The sequence below is a fragment of the Mytilus galloprovincialis genome, chromosome 2, assembly GCF_965363235.1.
Source record: "Mytilus galloprovincialis chromosome 2, xbMytGall1.hap1.1, whole genome shotgun sequence".
In the NCBI taxonomy this organism is placed as follows: Eukaryota; Metazoa; Mollusca; class Bivalvia; order Mytilida; family Mytilidae; genus Mytilus; species Mytilus galloprovincialis.
In genome coordinates this window covers 66,161,127-66,178,522 of record NC_134839.1, presented here as the reverse complement: position 1 = coordinate 66,178,522, position 17,396 = coordinate 66,161,127, and the positions used below count along the sequence as shown (strand labels likewise).

Here is a 17,396-nt window from a genome sequence, read left to right as displayed (position 1 = left end):
TATTACGTAAAAAGTCCAAAAGCAACATTAACGATGTTGAGACTTAATCTCCAGATTCAAAGCAACTCTCAATATATTTCATGGATTGTGATGTTCCCGTATTGTATCCCTTTCAACCCATTTTCTCTACATGTTTAATCGCTTCGATATAGTTATGTTGATTGGACATAAAAGTCTAATAATCAATCAATGGTTAAACATCTACGAGAGCACATGTACTTGCGTCATTATCCACCTTAGTCAACAACTTCTGTTTTCTAATTACGGAATTTTCAAACGCCTCTGTTATAATTGAGACAGTACTTGTTCTATTAAAACGCCTCCAGCAACATTCCGTGTTAATGCAGAATCTTGCCAAATTAAATCTAATAAGTTAATTGAATACAATCGTATCAGACATCCTGATTCCTTATAAACTAATTTAATATTGAAGCTATTTTCTTTTATAGAACCAGATTTTTCTGAGGACAAAATAATATCAGGGATACATGTAAAATGAGAAGTCAAGCAAGTACCTCAATGAATAGTTAACTGGTTTATTGTTGCCTAGTGCAGACTGGTAATAGTACCATCGTTTTAATTTCAAACTCTTTATTGATTTATGTTTCTTAAGAAAATTTGTCCTGCATTTTTTTTAGTTGTAATCTCTGTCCTGCCTTTTTATTTTCCACTTTATTCGGTCCTGCCTTTAATTTTTAGTTTATCCTGACTTATTTTTACCTAAATTGTCATCCTGACTTTTTTGGAAAGTGTCTCATCCTGCCTTTTTTTACTCAAAATACCTGCCCTGCCTATTTTTTTCAAATTTCATCCTAGCCACCCCCCCTAAAAATCAAATGGTAGCTCCCTAAGTAGTCGAATGCACAGGACATTTGAACTGGATTGCGACAGAGTATATTATTTCCTAAAATGTAAATCTCGAATTCGATTTTTTGTAATTTTACTGGAATCAAATAAAAATAGCATGTGAATTCGGCAAAATAAAAGAAAGGGAAAGGTTTGAAAACACAGTATTTCTGAGAATAAACTGTTTACCAAACATGCGATGAAATTTTAATTTTGAATAGCTGCATTACATAATATAGATAAATAAAGGCAACAGTAATATACCTGTGTTTAAAGTCATAAATCGATTCAGAGAAAACAAAGCCGAGTTACAAACTCCAACCGAGGGAAACACATCATTATAAGAGGAAAATAAGGAACAACTGCAACACTGATGTGCAATAAAAACAAACGCTTACATGCATAGAAAAGAAGACGTCCATAGCCAATTTGCAAGAAGATGTGGATCGATGACTAATTAGACAACTCTCCACCAGAAAACAAATGACATAGTTGTTACTACGAATCACTGTACGGCCTTTAACATTTAGCAAAACACATACTGCATAGTAATCCATGAAAGGCCATGAAATGACGAATAGAAAACAATTCAACCGCGACAACGAACGGTCTGATGTATGTACAAATCGATAAATGAAAATAGTTCAGTGTAATTGTTTTGTAACACGAGTTATTGTGTTTACCTCAAAGAAATATATAAGTGTTTTCATATATTTGTAAAAGATAGATGATGTCGTATAAATGCAAATGTAACAACTATCCCACAGAGATCAAACCACATAGACTTAGGCAACTATGAGTAACCGTATTACCTTCAACAATGCGCAAATCCATATCATATAACCTTTTCAAGGTACCGACATAACAAAATGTAAAACAATTTAAATAAAACAACTACCTAATTTATGTACAATACAATAAACTGAAAACAATACGAAAGAGAGCAACTAACGACAACCACTGATTTGGTACATGCAGAAACTGATTATGACGGGGATGAAAAATGTTTTCAAGCTCTTCACCATCCACTTATTAGGTTGTGGTGTAACAGTACAACTTTAGGACAAACTTTAAATTCAGTTTCATAACGCTCGACTCATCAGATCGTCACAAAGCACAGAAAAAACTAAGAAAATGAATAAAGACACACACACACATTACGATCTAAAAGAGCAATGAAAGATTCCAGAGGGACAGTTGAACTCATAATCTGAAAATAAAATGACAACGTCATAACTAAAAAGACAACGACAAACAAACAAATAATAGTACAGAAGGCACAACACAGAAAACTGAAGAATAAGCAACACGAACCCCACCAAAAACTGGAGCTCCGGAAGGGTAAGCAGATCCTGTTCTGCATGTGGCACCCGTCGTGTTGCTTATGTTATAAAAAATCCGGTAAATAGTCTAATTCGGTATGTCACATTCGTGAAAAGGGAAGGGTATGGTAGTTACGACATAAGGAACATATCCGATATCATTTGTGAAACGGTTATTCCATAAGAGTATTACAATTTTTTCTATTGGTACTCTTTAGTTAAATACGAGTCAGTCATCGATATGGAATTTCATTTATTTTCTAGTTTTGGCAACGTAATCATTGAAAATAGTTCTAAAGACAACAACACTGTCGCTTTGACGCTTTAATCGTAATTTTATACTTTAGCAATGAAGCCAAATATAACTTCTGTAATATAGAAAATGGATTTCAAAACGCATGTCAAAAAATAGACATTAAGTGTTGCTAAAAAAGATTACATGACGCCTTCAGTACCTCTCATATTAATGCAGTTTGTGGCAAATTCAAATTTAGAAATTAATAAACTGTGAAAGTAATTGACGATCTTAAAGCTTTCTTAAGTAATTGATTTATCCAGACTCTTTTGTCATAGAAAGAAAGCTATATTCTCGCTAGGTGTCGATTATAATTACTATATGAGTATGGTAAAAGCTTTATTAGTCAAAATACTGTCACTAATAATCCAAGTTAACTTCATAGTTAATATTAAATGTACTTCTAATATTTAAACCTACGGAATTTTGCCATTTTATTAATTGTTCTCATTAAAATGAATAGAAATTGACTCTGAAAGAGCCTTTAGCATTATAAAACCTAATTTTAATTTGTTTTGTTTTAATAAGGAATGCAATTGATTTCTTTATGAAACCATTATTAGCATTATCTATTGGAATTCGTCCCCATGGAATGAGCCTCATTTTATTGATCGGAAGAAATCTATATTGATGAGCTAGGCTCGAAGTTTGTCATCAGAAAAACGGAGGTGAGGCGACACAGACGTTCACAGGTAAGCACTCATAGTTTTTATTCGTAACTTTGACATAATTGGAGTAACTATATAAATACAGAAATATTTCTTATTCAAACCGAGCAAGTGCTTTTATATAATATAATGTTTTCTCATTTGGGAAGAAGAGTGATCAAAACTGATGTAAAACATTTCTAAATATCTAAAAATGAATTTTCAGATTGAAAATAAGGCTTATTGAAAGGTGAACTTCTCTTGCTTATTTTCCTGCTACCTTAATTTGAAGATAATTAGTTGACATGTCAACTTTGATAACTGACATTTCAGCAAAGTTCCTGAATATATAACAGGTCAACTCAAATAACTAACAAGTTAACTTAGATATATGCCATTTCGAGTTAAATATCTGACAGGTTTACTTAAATATCTTAAACATAATTAAGTCAACACATCAGATATTTGAGTCTAGGAGGAACAATAATACCATCTTGGGTCACTGAAATCTAACAAAACTATTCGAATGCTGATTTTCCTAAAACAAACAGCTGATATAAAATAGAATGAATTCATTGATTTGTCAGAAAAAAGGAAAAAACATTATTTTTAATTTTATAACAGGTGTTCTGCGTGATTCGAGGTTATAAAACTTTTTTCTAATCAAAGTTATAAATTTATTATTTTATTTTGTTCAATACTGGACTAATTTATCGATAGAAAATAGATGGATAAGAGTTTATATAATGTATTTCGTACAAGCAAATTAATAACCTATAGAATAAAGCATTTACTTTATTCCAACAATCAAATCTAACAGAAATCTCTGGAAATAGTTATCAAAGGTACCAGAATTATAATTTTATACGTCAGACGCGCGTTTCGTCTACATAAGACTCTTCAGTGACGCTCAGATCAAAATAGTTTTAAAGCCAAACAAATACAAAGTTGAAGAGCAATGAGGACCCAAAATTCCAAATAGTTGTGCCAAATACGGCTAAATTTATCTAATGTTGGAATAGGAAAATCCTTAGTTTTTCGAAAAATTCAAAGTTTTGTAACAGGAAATTTATAAAAATGACAATATAATTGATATTCATGTCAACGCCGAAGTGCTGACTACTGGGTTTGTGAAAATGCTCCACATGTTTTCTTTTGCGACATAGATATATATACCAAATACCTTTCGTTCTATTGTGACACAGTCTATTTTCACCTTGCATGGTTGCTGTGGGCATCTGCAGCAAAGATCTGCATTCACACTAACTTATTTAACCATATTACTTATTATTTTTAAGTTGTTTATATTACATCATACATATAACCATTTGGTGTCTATGATCATTATCATGTGCATCCTATTCAAGCAAATGGTCGTTGCTGAAACCGAAAATAAATAACAAAAATAATTCTGACATTACAAATTCTTGATCTTTTAACTACGTATACATTCATTGTGATTGTAAAAAGACTCAGCTTGTAAGGTTTAAGCTTTTCTGCTATTGCCTGCATGAACTCTTTGATTTATGTCATTTTGTTATTTTTCCAAACACTGTCTATCTACTGAATTGTTTTATTTAATGCATATGAAAAATAATTGCTTTGGTGATTTCAAATACTAGTATAGATCATTATACAAATTCCATCGATACTTTAGTCTATATTCTTTTTCACAACAGGGGGAACGAAACTTAAACTAAAATCCCCCTTGAGTGTCGTTATAATAGTGAACATTCGAAAAAGTTGTGCCCGAAACAGTCATTTATTTTTGTTCAATTAATTTAATTCGATTTCATATCAACTTCATTCATTGCAAAACATAATTTGAACATTATTTTGATATATATAATATTGGCGCTAATTAGTTTAAATGTTGTATTTAAGCTCTTAAAAAATACAAATTAATGCATTAAGCAGCATAATGTTGTTATTACGGTTCAGCAATGCATTCCGCTTGGCTTATATGACATTGCTTTGGTCGTGTTTTACTGGTTTAAATATATCAAGTTTGCTAAATCAGTTCATCATTTGCTCCCACACACTGTCACTGACATAAGCTGTAACACAATGGTTGTCTATAAACTGAAGTTGATAAATCCTTGGAATTCATTCTCGATAATAGGGATTAATGAGCATAAACGGGAACGCACGGTATTAAATATTTAAGTAGCCGAATGCATGGGACGTTTGAACTGGATTACGGTATAACATGTTATTTCCTGTAATATTAATCTCGCTTTCGCTTTTACTTTTACTGGAACTAAATAGTGAATTCGGCAAACTGGAAGTAAGAGAAAGGTTTTTAAACGCTGTGTTGCCTTCTTAGATTAAACTCTGTTCCAACTATGCGATGACGTTATGGTTTTGAATAGCTGATTTACATGGATTAGACAAATAAAGGCAACAACAGTATACCGGTGTTCAAAAGCCATCAATTTATTTATAGAAAACAAATCCGGGGTAAAAACTAAAATCGAGGGAAACACATCTATCAATAGAGGAAAATAAAGGAACAACAGCAACACTGAAGTGCAACAAAAACAAACGCTATCATACATCGAAACGAAACCGTTCATAGCCACTTTGCAAGAAGATGTGGTGTGATTGCCAGTGAGAAAACTCTCAACCAGAGACCAATTATCAAAGTTGTTACTATGAATCACTGTACGGACTTCAACATTGAGAAAAACCCATACCGCATAGTATTCTATAAAAGGACCTAAAATGAAGATGTAAAACAATTTAAACGAAGAAACGAACGCTCTGATTTATGTACAAAGCGATAAACGAAAAACAAATATAAAAAACAAATATAACATATAACAACAAACGACAATCATTGAAATACTGACTACTGACCTTAAAACTTGTTTATCTAAGTAAATATGCCATTATCGGCGATTTTAGAAAGATATTTATAGTCGATCAACAGTATAGACTTTTTGTGACAGAATTTTCTTATAATTTGCCAAAATGAAGATTTTGATATGCTTTTTTCAAAAATATAATAAAAAGTGTGGGTCACCGTGCTATTTTTCAATCCATGAGTCGTTGAAAATTGCCTAAATTTGGTTAGATTATTCATGACAAAACACATTTATGTGCATTAAAAAATGTCTATGAGATAGAATTTTGAAAAAAATTGTGAGAAGATAGGTTTAATTATATGTTTTAAGAAAATAAAAAGAAAAAATTGTGAGAAGATAGGTTTAATTATATGTTTTAAGAAAATAAAAAGAAAAAATGGTGTCACCGAACTTGTTTTCTTGCAACAAGTAAAAATTTTTAAAAAATCCCTATTAAACCAGTATATTTTTTTGTAAGAAAAGAGCTGTCTCCCCTTACATGGCTCCTTTAAAAAAATGATTCTTAAAACGAACAAAAATTTTATTTGTTAAAATATCATAAATAAAACAATAACTCTCCAAGTTTACTTTATATAAATAGACAGTCTAACCATTAAATTGCAAATCTGTCTCCAAATTTGCAGATTTGGTCAAATAACTAGACCGCCTTTGTATTGGATTGTACAATCAAAGATGGCGGTATACCACGAATGTACATTAAGTCTAATGAAAAAGAGAAATGACAACATTCCAAGAACACAAAAACAAAAACATCATTATCAGAAACAAAGACGTCATTGGGAATAGCTATAATTTTGTGGTGTAATTTGATTAAATTGTCTAATTCTTTTTATATAAAACAAATCTGAGCTGTCAAAATGTAATAATAGCTAATATTTCGATTATGTTGGTCCCCATGTATTTAGACATCGTGTATTTTCTGCCGTTTGCTTATAAAAATCCTTGTGAACGTATATAGAAGGAGACATATTGAATTCAGCTAGATCTTACGATCAATTTTGATATATATATTTATTTGGTCTTTTGAAAAATGTTGTTTGTGCTGTATTTAGACCCTTCTACAACGAAATTTGTTTTACATGCACACGTATAAAAATTGCTGTTTTTATCCAACGCAATCATAGGTTTGAACGTAGTTTTCAATTAAGACTCGTTTATATTTTTTCGTTTGGGCTTGTATCATATTTTCCCTCCTGTTTATATGATCCGTTCATCCTATATTGACTCTTAAAATTCAAGAGTCTATCTAACAACGAGGGTACATTTTATGTGTCCTTCCAAATACCGTTTCGATCCCTAACATCACTGAAGAGACATTTATTGTCGAAATCCGGATCTGGTGTACAAAAAAATATTAACACCTTATGTTTGTGGTATAACATCGCGGCCACAAGTTAATTGTTTTCTGTTTAGTATTAAATTTATATTAATATCCATTTTGTTACATCTTGTGATCAATTTTATTTGGCAATCGCCAATGGCAGTCAGCAGGGTTAAAGAACATCAGTTGTTCGACCTGTTAGTCAAATGCGTTTTGTTTAAATATACTTTTTCACTTTTTTGGTCTTTTGGAAAATGTTGTTTGTGCTGTATTTAGACCCTTCTACAAAGAAATTTGTTTTACACGCACACGTATGAAAATTGAGGTTTTTATCCAACGCAATCATAGGTTTGAACGTAATTTTCAATTTAGACTCGTTTATATTTTTTCGTTTGGGCTTGTATCATATTTTCCCTCCTGTTTATATGATCCCTTCATCCTATATTGACTCTTAAAATTCAAGAGTCTATCTGAAAATGAGGGTACATTTTATATGGCCTTCCAAATACCGTTTCGATCCCTAAAATCACTGAAGAGACATTTATTGTCGAAATCCGGATATGGTGTACAAGAAAATATTAACACCTTATGTTTGTGGCATAATATTGTCATTTTATAAATTTCCTGTTTACAAAACTTTGAATTTTTCGAAAAACTAAGGATTTTCTTATCCCAGGCATAGATTACCTTAGCCGTATTTGGCACAACCTTTTGGAATTTTGGATCCTCAATGCTCTTCAACTTTTTACTTTTTTGGCTTTATAAATATTTTGATATGAGCGTCACTGATGAGTCTTATGTATTGTATAATTTATATCATCTGTTCAGTTTTTCCATCTTTGTGCGATGATATTCAACACTTTTTAGTGTTTTGTTTTCCATTTATTTATCGGTATTTTTACACAATCTTTTAGACTCATATAATTTTTCCTGTTTGTGTAGTATTGTCAGTTTTGATGATCCAATACCTATTAAGTTTACTGGTTGGTAGATTCTTATAGACTCTCTCTCTATATATATATATATATATATATATATATATATATATATATATATATATATCTTACATTAATTTGTAGGATCCTTTACTATAGATAATTTAGCTGATCTGTAACAATAACATCTTCATGCCTTGTATATCATGTACTGTAGTACGCCGCTAGATTAAAACTGACGTGGAAAGGTAACACATGCCCACCGAAAGCTCTTTTATTGAGAGCCCAGGTGGTCGTGTGGTCTAGCGGGACGGCTGCAGTGCAGGCGATTTGGTGTCACGATATCTCAGTAGCATGGGTTCGAATCCCGGCGAGGGAAGAACCAAAAATTTGCGAAAGCAAATTTACAGATCTAACATTGTTGGGTTGATGTTTAGACGAGTTGTATATACATTATGTACACAGCCATGTATCGCCATCATTGATGGCGATCCGATGGATACATCTGTTGTAGGGTTGTCACTGACTCAGACGTACTTATGAATATAATTATTTTCTTGACTGTATCTTACATTAATTTGTAGGATCCTTTACTATAGATAATTTAGCTGATCTGTAACAATAACATCTTCATGCCTTGTATATCATGTACTGTAGTACGCCGCTAGATTAAAACTGACGTGGAAAGGTAACACATGCCCACCGAAAGCTCTTTTATTGAGAGCCCAGGTGGTCGTGTGGTCTAGCGGGACGGCTGCAGTGCAGGCGATTTGGTGTCACGATATCTCAGTAGCATGGGTTCGAATCCCGGCGAGGGAAGAACCAAAAATTTGCGAAAGCAAATTTACAGATCTAACATTGTTGGGTTGATGTTTAGACGAGTTGTATATATATATATATATATATATATATATATAAACGAGTCTAAATTGAAAACATGTAAAACAAATTTCGTTGTAGAAGGGTCTAAAAACAGCACAAACAACATTTTCCCAAAGACCAAAAAAGTGAAAAAGTATATTTAAACAAAACGCATTTGACTAACAGGTCGAACAACTGATGTTCTTTAACCCTGTTGAGTGCCATTGGCGATTGCCAAATAAAATTGATCACAAGATGTAACAAAATGGATCTTAATATAAATTTAATACTAAACAGATTTTTTTTTGAACTTGTGGCCACGATGTTATGCCACAAACATACGGTGTCAATATTTATTTAGTACACCAGATCCGAATTTCGACAATAAATGTCTCTTCAGTGATGTTAGGGATCGAAACGGTATTTGGAAGGCCATATAAAAAGTACCCTCAATTTTAGAGAAAGTACCCTAATTTTTAGATAGACTCTTGAATTTTAAGAGTCAATGTAGGATGAACGGATCATATAAACCGGGGGGAAAATATGATACAAGCCCAAACGAAAAAATATAAACGAGTCTAAATTGAAAACTACGTTCAAACCTATGATTGCGTTTGATAAAAACCGCAATTTTTATACGTGTGCATGTAAAACAAATTTCGTTGTAGAAGGGTCTAAAAACAGCACAAACAACATTTTCCCAAAGACCAAAAAAGTGAAAAAGCATATTTAAACAAAACGCATTTGACTAACAGGTCGAACAACTGATGTTCTTAAACCCTGTTGACTGCCACTGGCGATTGCCAAATAAAAATTATCACAAGATGTAACAAAATGGATCTTAATATAAATTTAATACTAAACAGAAAACAATTAACTTGTGGCCACGATGTTATGCCACAAACATATATATATATATATTACCAAAGTTGAAGTTCCAAAACGAGAAATAGTATAAATAAAACTGAAACTATAATTAACCACAGACAAACAGACATTAAAGGGATTTTTAGGTCACTGTTCACTCTTCAATGATATAAGGTAAGCTATAAAAGATTTCCATGCAATACACATATCGAGATTGATTTGATACGGTTTTCGACACATTTAGTTTGAACCTGACATCAATCACGTTTGTTTTTTTTCGCAGGAGTTTTCATCAGTCTAGTTTTTTAATACTCTAACTGCAGCACAAGTTTGTTTGGTATTAAATTATTTGTAACAGGAGTTATTGTATTTACCTTAACGAAATAATCAGGTTAACAATTTAATTTCCTACAGACTAGACACATCAGCTATCATATTAGCGACATGAGGCTCTTGATTGTAAAATGTTTTTTCTTTCCAAAGAAGTAAGGTATAAAAAGAGAAAAATGTAGTGCATATAATATTTATTTTAAATACTAGAACTTAAAAAAGAATAAGAAAAGAAAGAAAAGAAATAGGTAACATTGTATGATGACCTTTCATTATTTAGACACAGTATGCAAAAGAATATTATCAGCAAGAAAATGTGTCCAAAAGAAACCCATTCCCCTTTCCTAATGTCACAGATTGTGAACATCAAAATCTGGGTTAAAACCTTAATATGTTATATGTTTGAATAAATTCAACATTATAATAAACATCTGTTCTAAGTTTCAAGAAAATATGACCAAAAATTATTGGTGTTTTGTGTACTATTATTTGTCTGTTCGTCTTTTTATTTTTAACCAAGGCGTTGTCAGTCTATTTTCGATCTATAAGTTTGACTGTCCCTCTGGTTCTTCGTCCCTTTTTTATTGGTTAACTACGATGTACCAAAACTTTAATCTAGAATGAGATGGACGGACAGACGAACGGACGCACATACATGATCATCATAAATGTATCACCTACTTTAGTAGACGGGACATTAAAGTAATCATTAAAAACTAAAGATTATCATTAGATACAAATATAATTCATTACATTATTCCCTATTTCATCATTATCGAAACTTTTTATTTTGTAATTGAATAGTACAATTATACATCGATTATATTACAACATAATGTCAGATTGAATTGAATTTGAACAAATAAGTATGTAAAATATATGATGTGTGAAATAGTGTCAGTCTGTACCATATGGTGAACTCTTCTATAAATATACATATACGAGTCAATTGGATATTTTTTCTATGATTGTTTACAAATGTTTAGATAAAAGTCATTGAAAGAGCATAACTACAAACATGAAAGAAAATAGGTAAGGTCAAATAAATAATTTAACTGATATTTAATATTTCTTTTTCATCTTTAATTTTTACAATATTTCAATGGTACAATCTGAGTTGTGAATGATTTTAGAGAAACGTTACTAACGAACGAAACGATCTTACTTCATTGAAGTAGTCAAGTCCACATAACATCAGATACCGTACCACCATCAATGATGCCAGCTACAAATATAGCCTTGTTTGAAATTTGTACATCTGCAAAATGTAACTTAACATGGAAAATTCATTATGGCAACTTTGAATGTGTTACAATTTTTTACGTTTCATGAAATGTATTACCGAATCAAGCAATAGATGTCGTATTCACAACATTTGAAATTTCCATGGTTTTTCAATGTTTTTCGAAACGATATACACGCTCAATCACCACATGTCAAATTCTTAACTTGAAACAAAACAATTTGAAAGTAAATTTAACATAAGATCTGACATTTGCAAAAAATTCTGACAATATCTTATGGTTAAATGAAACAAAAGTTATGTATACTTATCTTTCCCCAATTAAAACACAAGTGGAAATAGACAAAACATTTTTCTTGAAACTGGAATAAATGGAAGGAAATGGAATGAATCAAACAGGCACAATTGTATTGTTTTAAATACCGTATAGCATATTTGCCGTTATGATTTGCTGTCAAATTAAGTATATTGGTCTATCTTTACTCAATAAAGGTTCATAGACAAAATGTTTCTTGAATAAGTACACTCCCATTATCAGGCCTTTTTCTGCGACTTTCATACTAACTTTATAATAATAGTAATGAAGTATCTATGAAAATTATGTTTGGTGGTGAAACCTCCAAATTGCTTAAACGTACAATTATAAAGATATGACTGAGAGAAAAAAAATGTTTCATGCTACTTTCAGATTTCTGATGAAAGTAAACAAATGCATGAACACTAATGTTTGATTATCTGTTAGAATAGAGTGCATTAGCTCTGCAAAAATGTATATCCAAGCCTCGAGCGATGACCTAGATATGCTTACCCTTTCTGTGCACCCAATACCACCACGTGTTTTTCTTTTGGAGTGTTCGTTTTGGGTATTTTTTTTTGTTGGTTTTCTATGTTTTGTTTTGTATACTGTTGTTTATCTTTTGACCCTATGTTTTTTTGTAATGGCATTGTCAGTTTCTTTCGACTTATGAGTTTGAATATCCCTTTGGTATCTTTCGCCTTTTTTTAAAAGCATAATTATGTTGTTTTGTCTTTTCAAATTTAGTATAAATAACTTTTATTTCACATCATCATTCGAATTCAATCCATTTCATTTGTCTGATGCACTGTTTTTCGAATGATTTTATTAACCAATTAGGAGAATTGTTACACTTTCAAAGTAATAGTATCATGTATGTAAATTGGTAATGATTGATATTGAAATCTGTCTTTGCATGGAAAAAAGTAAAAATAACACAAATACCGAACTCCAAGGAGTTCAAAACAGAAAGTTCCTCATCAAATGGTAAAATCCAAAGCTCAAACACATCAAACGAATGGATAACAACTGTCTTACTCCTGACTTGGTACAGGCATTTAGAAAAATGGTTGATTACACCCGGAAGGGACAATTGTTATTTTAAGAAGAAGATGAAGTTCCTCACAAACTTTTAATGTCATCAAATGAACCCATTAATAAATGACATAAGACAAAGAAACATAAGATATGAAGCTTTATTTAAGCAACTGTCATACAACTAAAATGTTATGATAGCTATAAAACCAGGATTAATCCACCATTTTTCACATAAGTAAATGCCTTTACAAGGTCAAGAATATGACAGTTATCCATTCGTTTTGAATTTCCCTCAGAGTTCAGTAATTTTTGTTATTTTACCTTTATAACCATTTACACTACTGGGTCGATGCCATTGCTGGTTGACGTTTCGTCCCCGATGGTATCACCAGCCCCGTTGTCAGTACTTCGGTGTTTTTATAAATTTCCTGTTAACAAAACTTTGAATTTTTCGAAAAATTAAGGATTTTCATAATCCAGACATTAATGACCTTAGCCGCATTTGGCACATTTTTTAAATTTTGGATCCTCAATGCTCTTCAACTTTGTACTTTTTGGCTATATAACTGTTTTGATCCGAGCATGACTGATATTAAGTCTTTTGTAGACGAAACGCGCGTATAGAGTATTAAATTATAAACCTGGTACCTTTAATAACCATTTTATAAACATGATTTTTGTTGTACCAATACAAATTCTAGTCGCTCAAACTTAAGATGGGCACTAAAATATCTTCCATTCATGTATTATATACTTTATCTTTTAAAAAATGTCAACCTATTCTGTGGGAATCGTAGATACGGTCTTTTTAATTGTCACAGGCAGATAAAAAACAAAATGAAGAAAAAGAAAGGAGACGGCAATTACTTTGAATAAAATTTCATCTCTGTTCCAATTGCCTCTTCTTGACAGATGAATTATTGTATCAATTAACTATCATTTATCTCTCAACACAAATTTTCTTGGCATTTTGCGCTAAGTTGCTTGATTAGCTCAATAACAAAGCTATTACCTTTCATTCTAAACAATGATATATTGCCGCTCATGTCCTCTGCAAAACTAAGATTAAACCAAATCGTTATTTTGCAATCATTTGTATAAATTAATAGACTTTGTAACAAATAGATGACAATGAAAAGGTTAAACAGGTTTGTATTGTTCAATCCAAATGAGAAATGGGTTCGATATTTTCACTCATAGGTTGCAGTTCCTATTAAGTTTAATGCCAATCATCACGAAATGTTTTGCATGTAGAAAGGTTTGAAGATATTTAAATCCATACTTAATATACAACACTAGAATAATGATAAAACAACAACTATTCCTATAAGCAGATGTTGGAACATAAGTGTTTTGATTGCCAAAAAGGACAACGAACAATCCAACGTAGAAGAAAAATAAACAACACCGAAAAACGACAAACCGACACACAACATTTACAAAGCACTACATTGAAAATTAACTGATCAACACAAACCGCACCAAAATCGGGGATGAACGCATGTTCAAAGGAGGTGTAAGCACAATGATCCTGTTCCAAATTTTGTACTGTGTTGCTCATAGGTTCAGGGATATCACAATCTGGAAAAGAGGATGAAATTAATTATCAAATAATATTAACGACAGTTGGAACATATCACTGAAGATATACTTATTGTCGAAATGCTAATCTTGAACTCACAAATTGGTACCGTTAATGTTATTAAAGGATAATACTACATTCATAACAGTTATCTCGTGAAGTTCAAGTATTAAATCGGAAGTCTCAAATGAAAATAGAGACAAGTCAGATGACAGAGCCTAGTTGAAACTCTTCGGGATGATGATTTTCTGTAAAAAAAAAAAAAAAAAAAAAAAAAAAAAACACGTCCGCCAAACGTAAAAAAAAAATTTTAATTTAAAATAACAAAGAAATCATGCATCATGAAGATGGTCAGATAATTATTTTACAAAGTATAATTTATTCTTTCTAAATTAAGTTATGTGTATCTGACTATATATTGCCAATACTTGTTTTTATAAATCAAAGTTGGACGAATTCTTCAACGTAGAATGAGGGATACTAGTGGAAAGGGTATAGAATAAAACATTTTATCCTGATTTAAAGTAATTTCTCGCAATTTGATTGGCTGATATTGTCTTAATAAATTTTAGTACAATTTTTTATTACGTCAATTGGAATTATCTCCCTTGTTTATAACGTCAATTGGAATTATCTCCCTTATAACATTGACCTAATAAAAAAAAGAAAATTTGAGTTGATTATATAAGTCCTAATATTTTGAATTTTTCACAGTTTTAGATTAAATATCTAAAATATATTTGGTTGATATTGTCCTAGTATTATATTTAAATATTATGATATGTAATATAACAAAATCAGGATAAATTCGTTACACAGTGTTCAATTGTCCTAATACTGAATTTATCGGGTCAATAAAATTCTCGAATTAGGACAATTGAACACTGTGTAACTAATATTATACTATAGCACGAGGTCAGTAGAGCTTTGATTGAATTTGTATGTCAGGTTTTTGAAAAAAATTTGATGTTCACATCTGATTCACACCGCCGCTTCGGTATGTTGTTTCACAGTAACTGTTCAGTGTTTGAATGCTGATAATCTATGTGTTGATATGATTTAGAAAAAGGTTTTTGTGTGGTATTTCTGAACCCCAAAAATATAATTTTGATTGTAAGGATATCTTTATACGCTTTTAAGGTATTCATTACAGTGAAATGTTAAGGACTAAATAAATTTTGCCAGGACTGAATTTGAAAGTATGTGAAATCATCCAAACGTTTACAATATAAATGCAAATACAGTTATTAGAAATTTTAAGCCTACCAATTGAAGAAACAAATAGTTAAAGAATGTCAGAATTTATCAAAGTCACGTAGAAATGATCTGAACTAAAAGGACAAAATATTTTATGCCGAAGTTGATAATGAAGAAAAGTGACAATATACACAAGGTATCGGTACCAACTAGTTTATGTATACTAAGACCTCAAGAAACTTGATGAATGCAGATTTTCCTCATCAATTGAAAATCGACATTTCCCTTAACCAGCGCCTTATAATTAATTGACACGTTGACTTGAAGTATTATATACCGATAATAGAAGGGACAAAAGTCTCATCAGTTATAGCAAGTGAAATACGATTAGTGACAATCAAAATATCTAAGATTAGTCATTTCAAGTGGGTCGGTTCTCAATAAAATGTTATTGTTATATGTGTAATATCGCCAAATAAATTGTTTTTCAAATGCATAAACAAGTTTTTTTTATCTACCCTCCTACGAATTTCATTCTGGAAATGTATGAACTAAGATTCTGTAATTCTGTAATTCTCTATCCTTTGTTACGACACTTTCTTTGTAGTCTTCATTTACATTTGAAAGAAATATTTTCCATTATTTTTCTCGTTGCTGATTGTAATTAGAGGATTAGCGTCTAGGAATGTCTGAAAAAATCTAATAATGTCTTCGTAATCAAATCATTCATTTTGAATATAAAATCTTTTGATCAACAAAAAAATATGCAGAAACACAAGAAAATCATTGCCTAGAAGTAGAAAAGTTGAAAGACACTAAGAAACAAGTAAAAGGTTATTAACGTGTTTGTCACATCATATGCATGATTTTTTATGGTGATGTCCTAGGTTAATTTATCATCAAGAACTGCCTTCCTACAACTCACATTTAAAGGAGTAGTTCCAGTAAGACTCCTTTTTGGCCCCAAAATATAGAAGTTTCACAAAATTGTTAAAATGTAAACTTTTAGTTATATATTGGAAATTAGAATGATTCTGCTACATAAATATGGGCTGTTTTTGACAATGCAATGCACATATATCGGGTACTAGCATCATTAAGTCGTGCTTAATTAATAAAATCTTCATAATTTTAGCATTTTAGTCAAATTTTAGACGGTTTTCGTCTTAAATGAAAGTAACCGCATTTGTGTTCATTTTCAATATTTAAATGCAAGTTGCATTTGATGATGATACATAACATATATGAATGTTGAGGATGAACACGGATGCGGCAACTTTCATTTTTGACCAAAAAAAAACATCTGAAAAGTGACATTTGTTTGCATATTTAATATATTTTTCATATTTAAGCTAGAATCGGATCGTTTTTAATGAGTAACTCAGTTAAAATATTTCACATAAACTAATTGAATCAACGGAAATAGACACATAAGTGTTCAAAAATGTCTAAAATCTTTTGTCAAATGAACCTGAAATTTGAGGCAAAAATCGGCCCTTACCGGACCTACTTCTTTCATTAACCAGACTAATATACATTGTGTTTTTTATTTCTCAATTTTTGGTTTTGTCACATGTCTGAAAGGATACAAATGTATGTACTCTGTTGTGATCCAGGAGTATACTCTTTAGTGGTCCAGGAGGATACTTTGTAGTGATCCAGAGAGTTCGGTGTTATCCTCTGGTATATCTATTTCTATATTCTCTTCGGTGTTATCAAATTGTGCTGATTTGTCTATTGTTCAAAGAGA

At 31.2% G+C, this 17,396-nt stretch overlaps 1 protein-coding gene across 2 annotated transcripts in view; it reads left to right on the top strand.

Moving 5' to 3' along the window:
* Positions 1-3,010: 3,010 nt before the first annotated feature.
* Positions 3,011-17,396, top strand: part of LOC143064160 (membrane-associated transporter protein-like) — a 55,099-nt gene continuing 40,713 nt past the window's right edge. Inside the window, exon 1 of one of the 2 annotated variants that reach the window (XM_076236781.1) lies at positions 3,011-3,155. Coding sequence is in view for 1 of the 2 variants with exons in the window: in XM_076236780.1 (XP_076092895.1) it covers positions 11,310-11,323 (14 nt within the window). In the remaining variant the exon portion in view is untranslated. Of the gene's footprint in view, positions 3,156-11,188; positions 11,324-17,396 lie in introns of those variants that run through there. The other variant, XM_076236780.1, reaches the window with a different exon arrangement.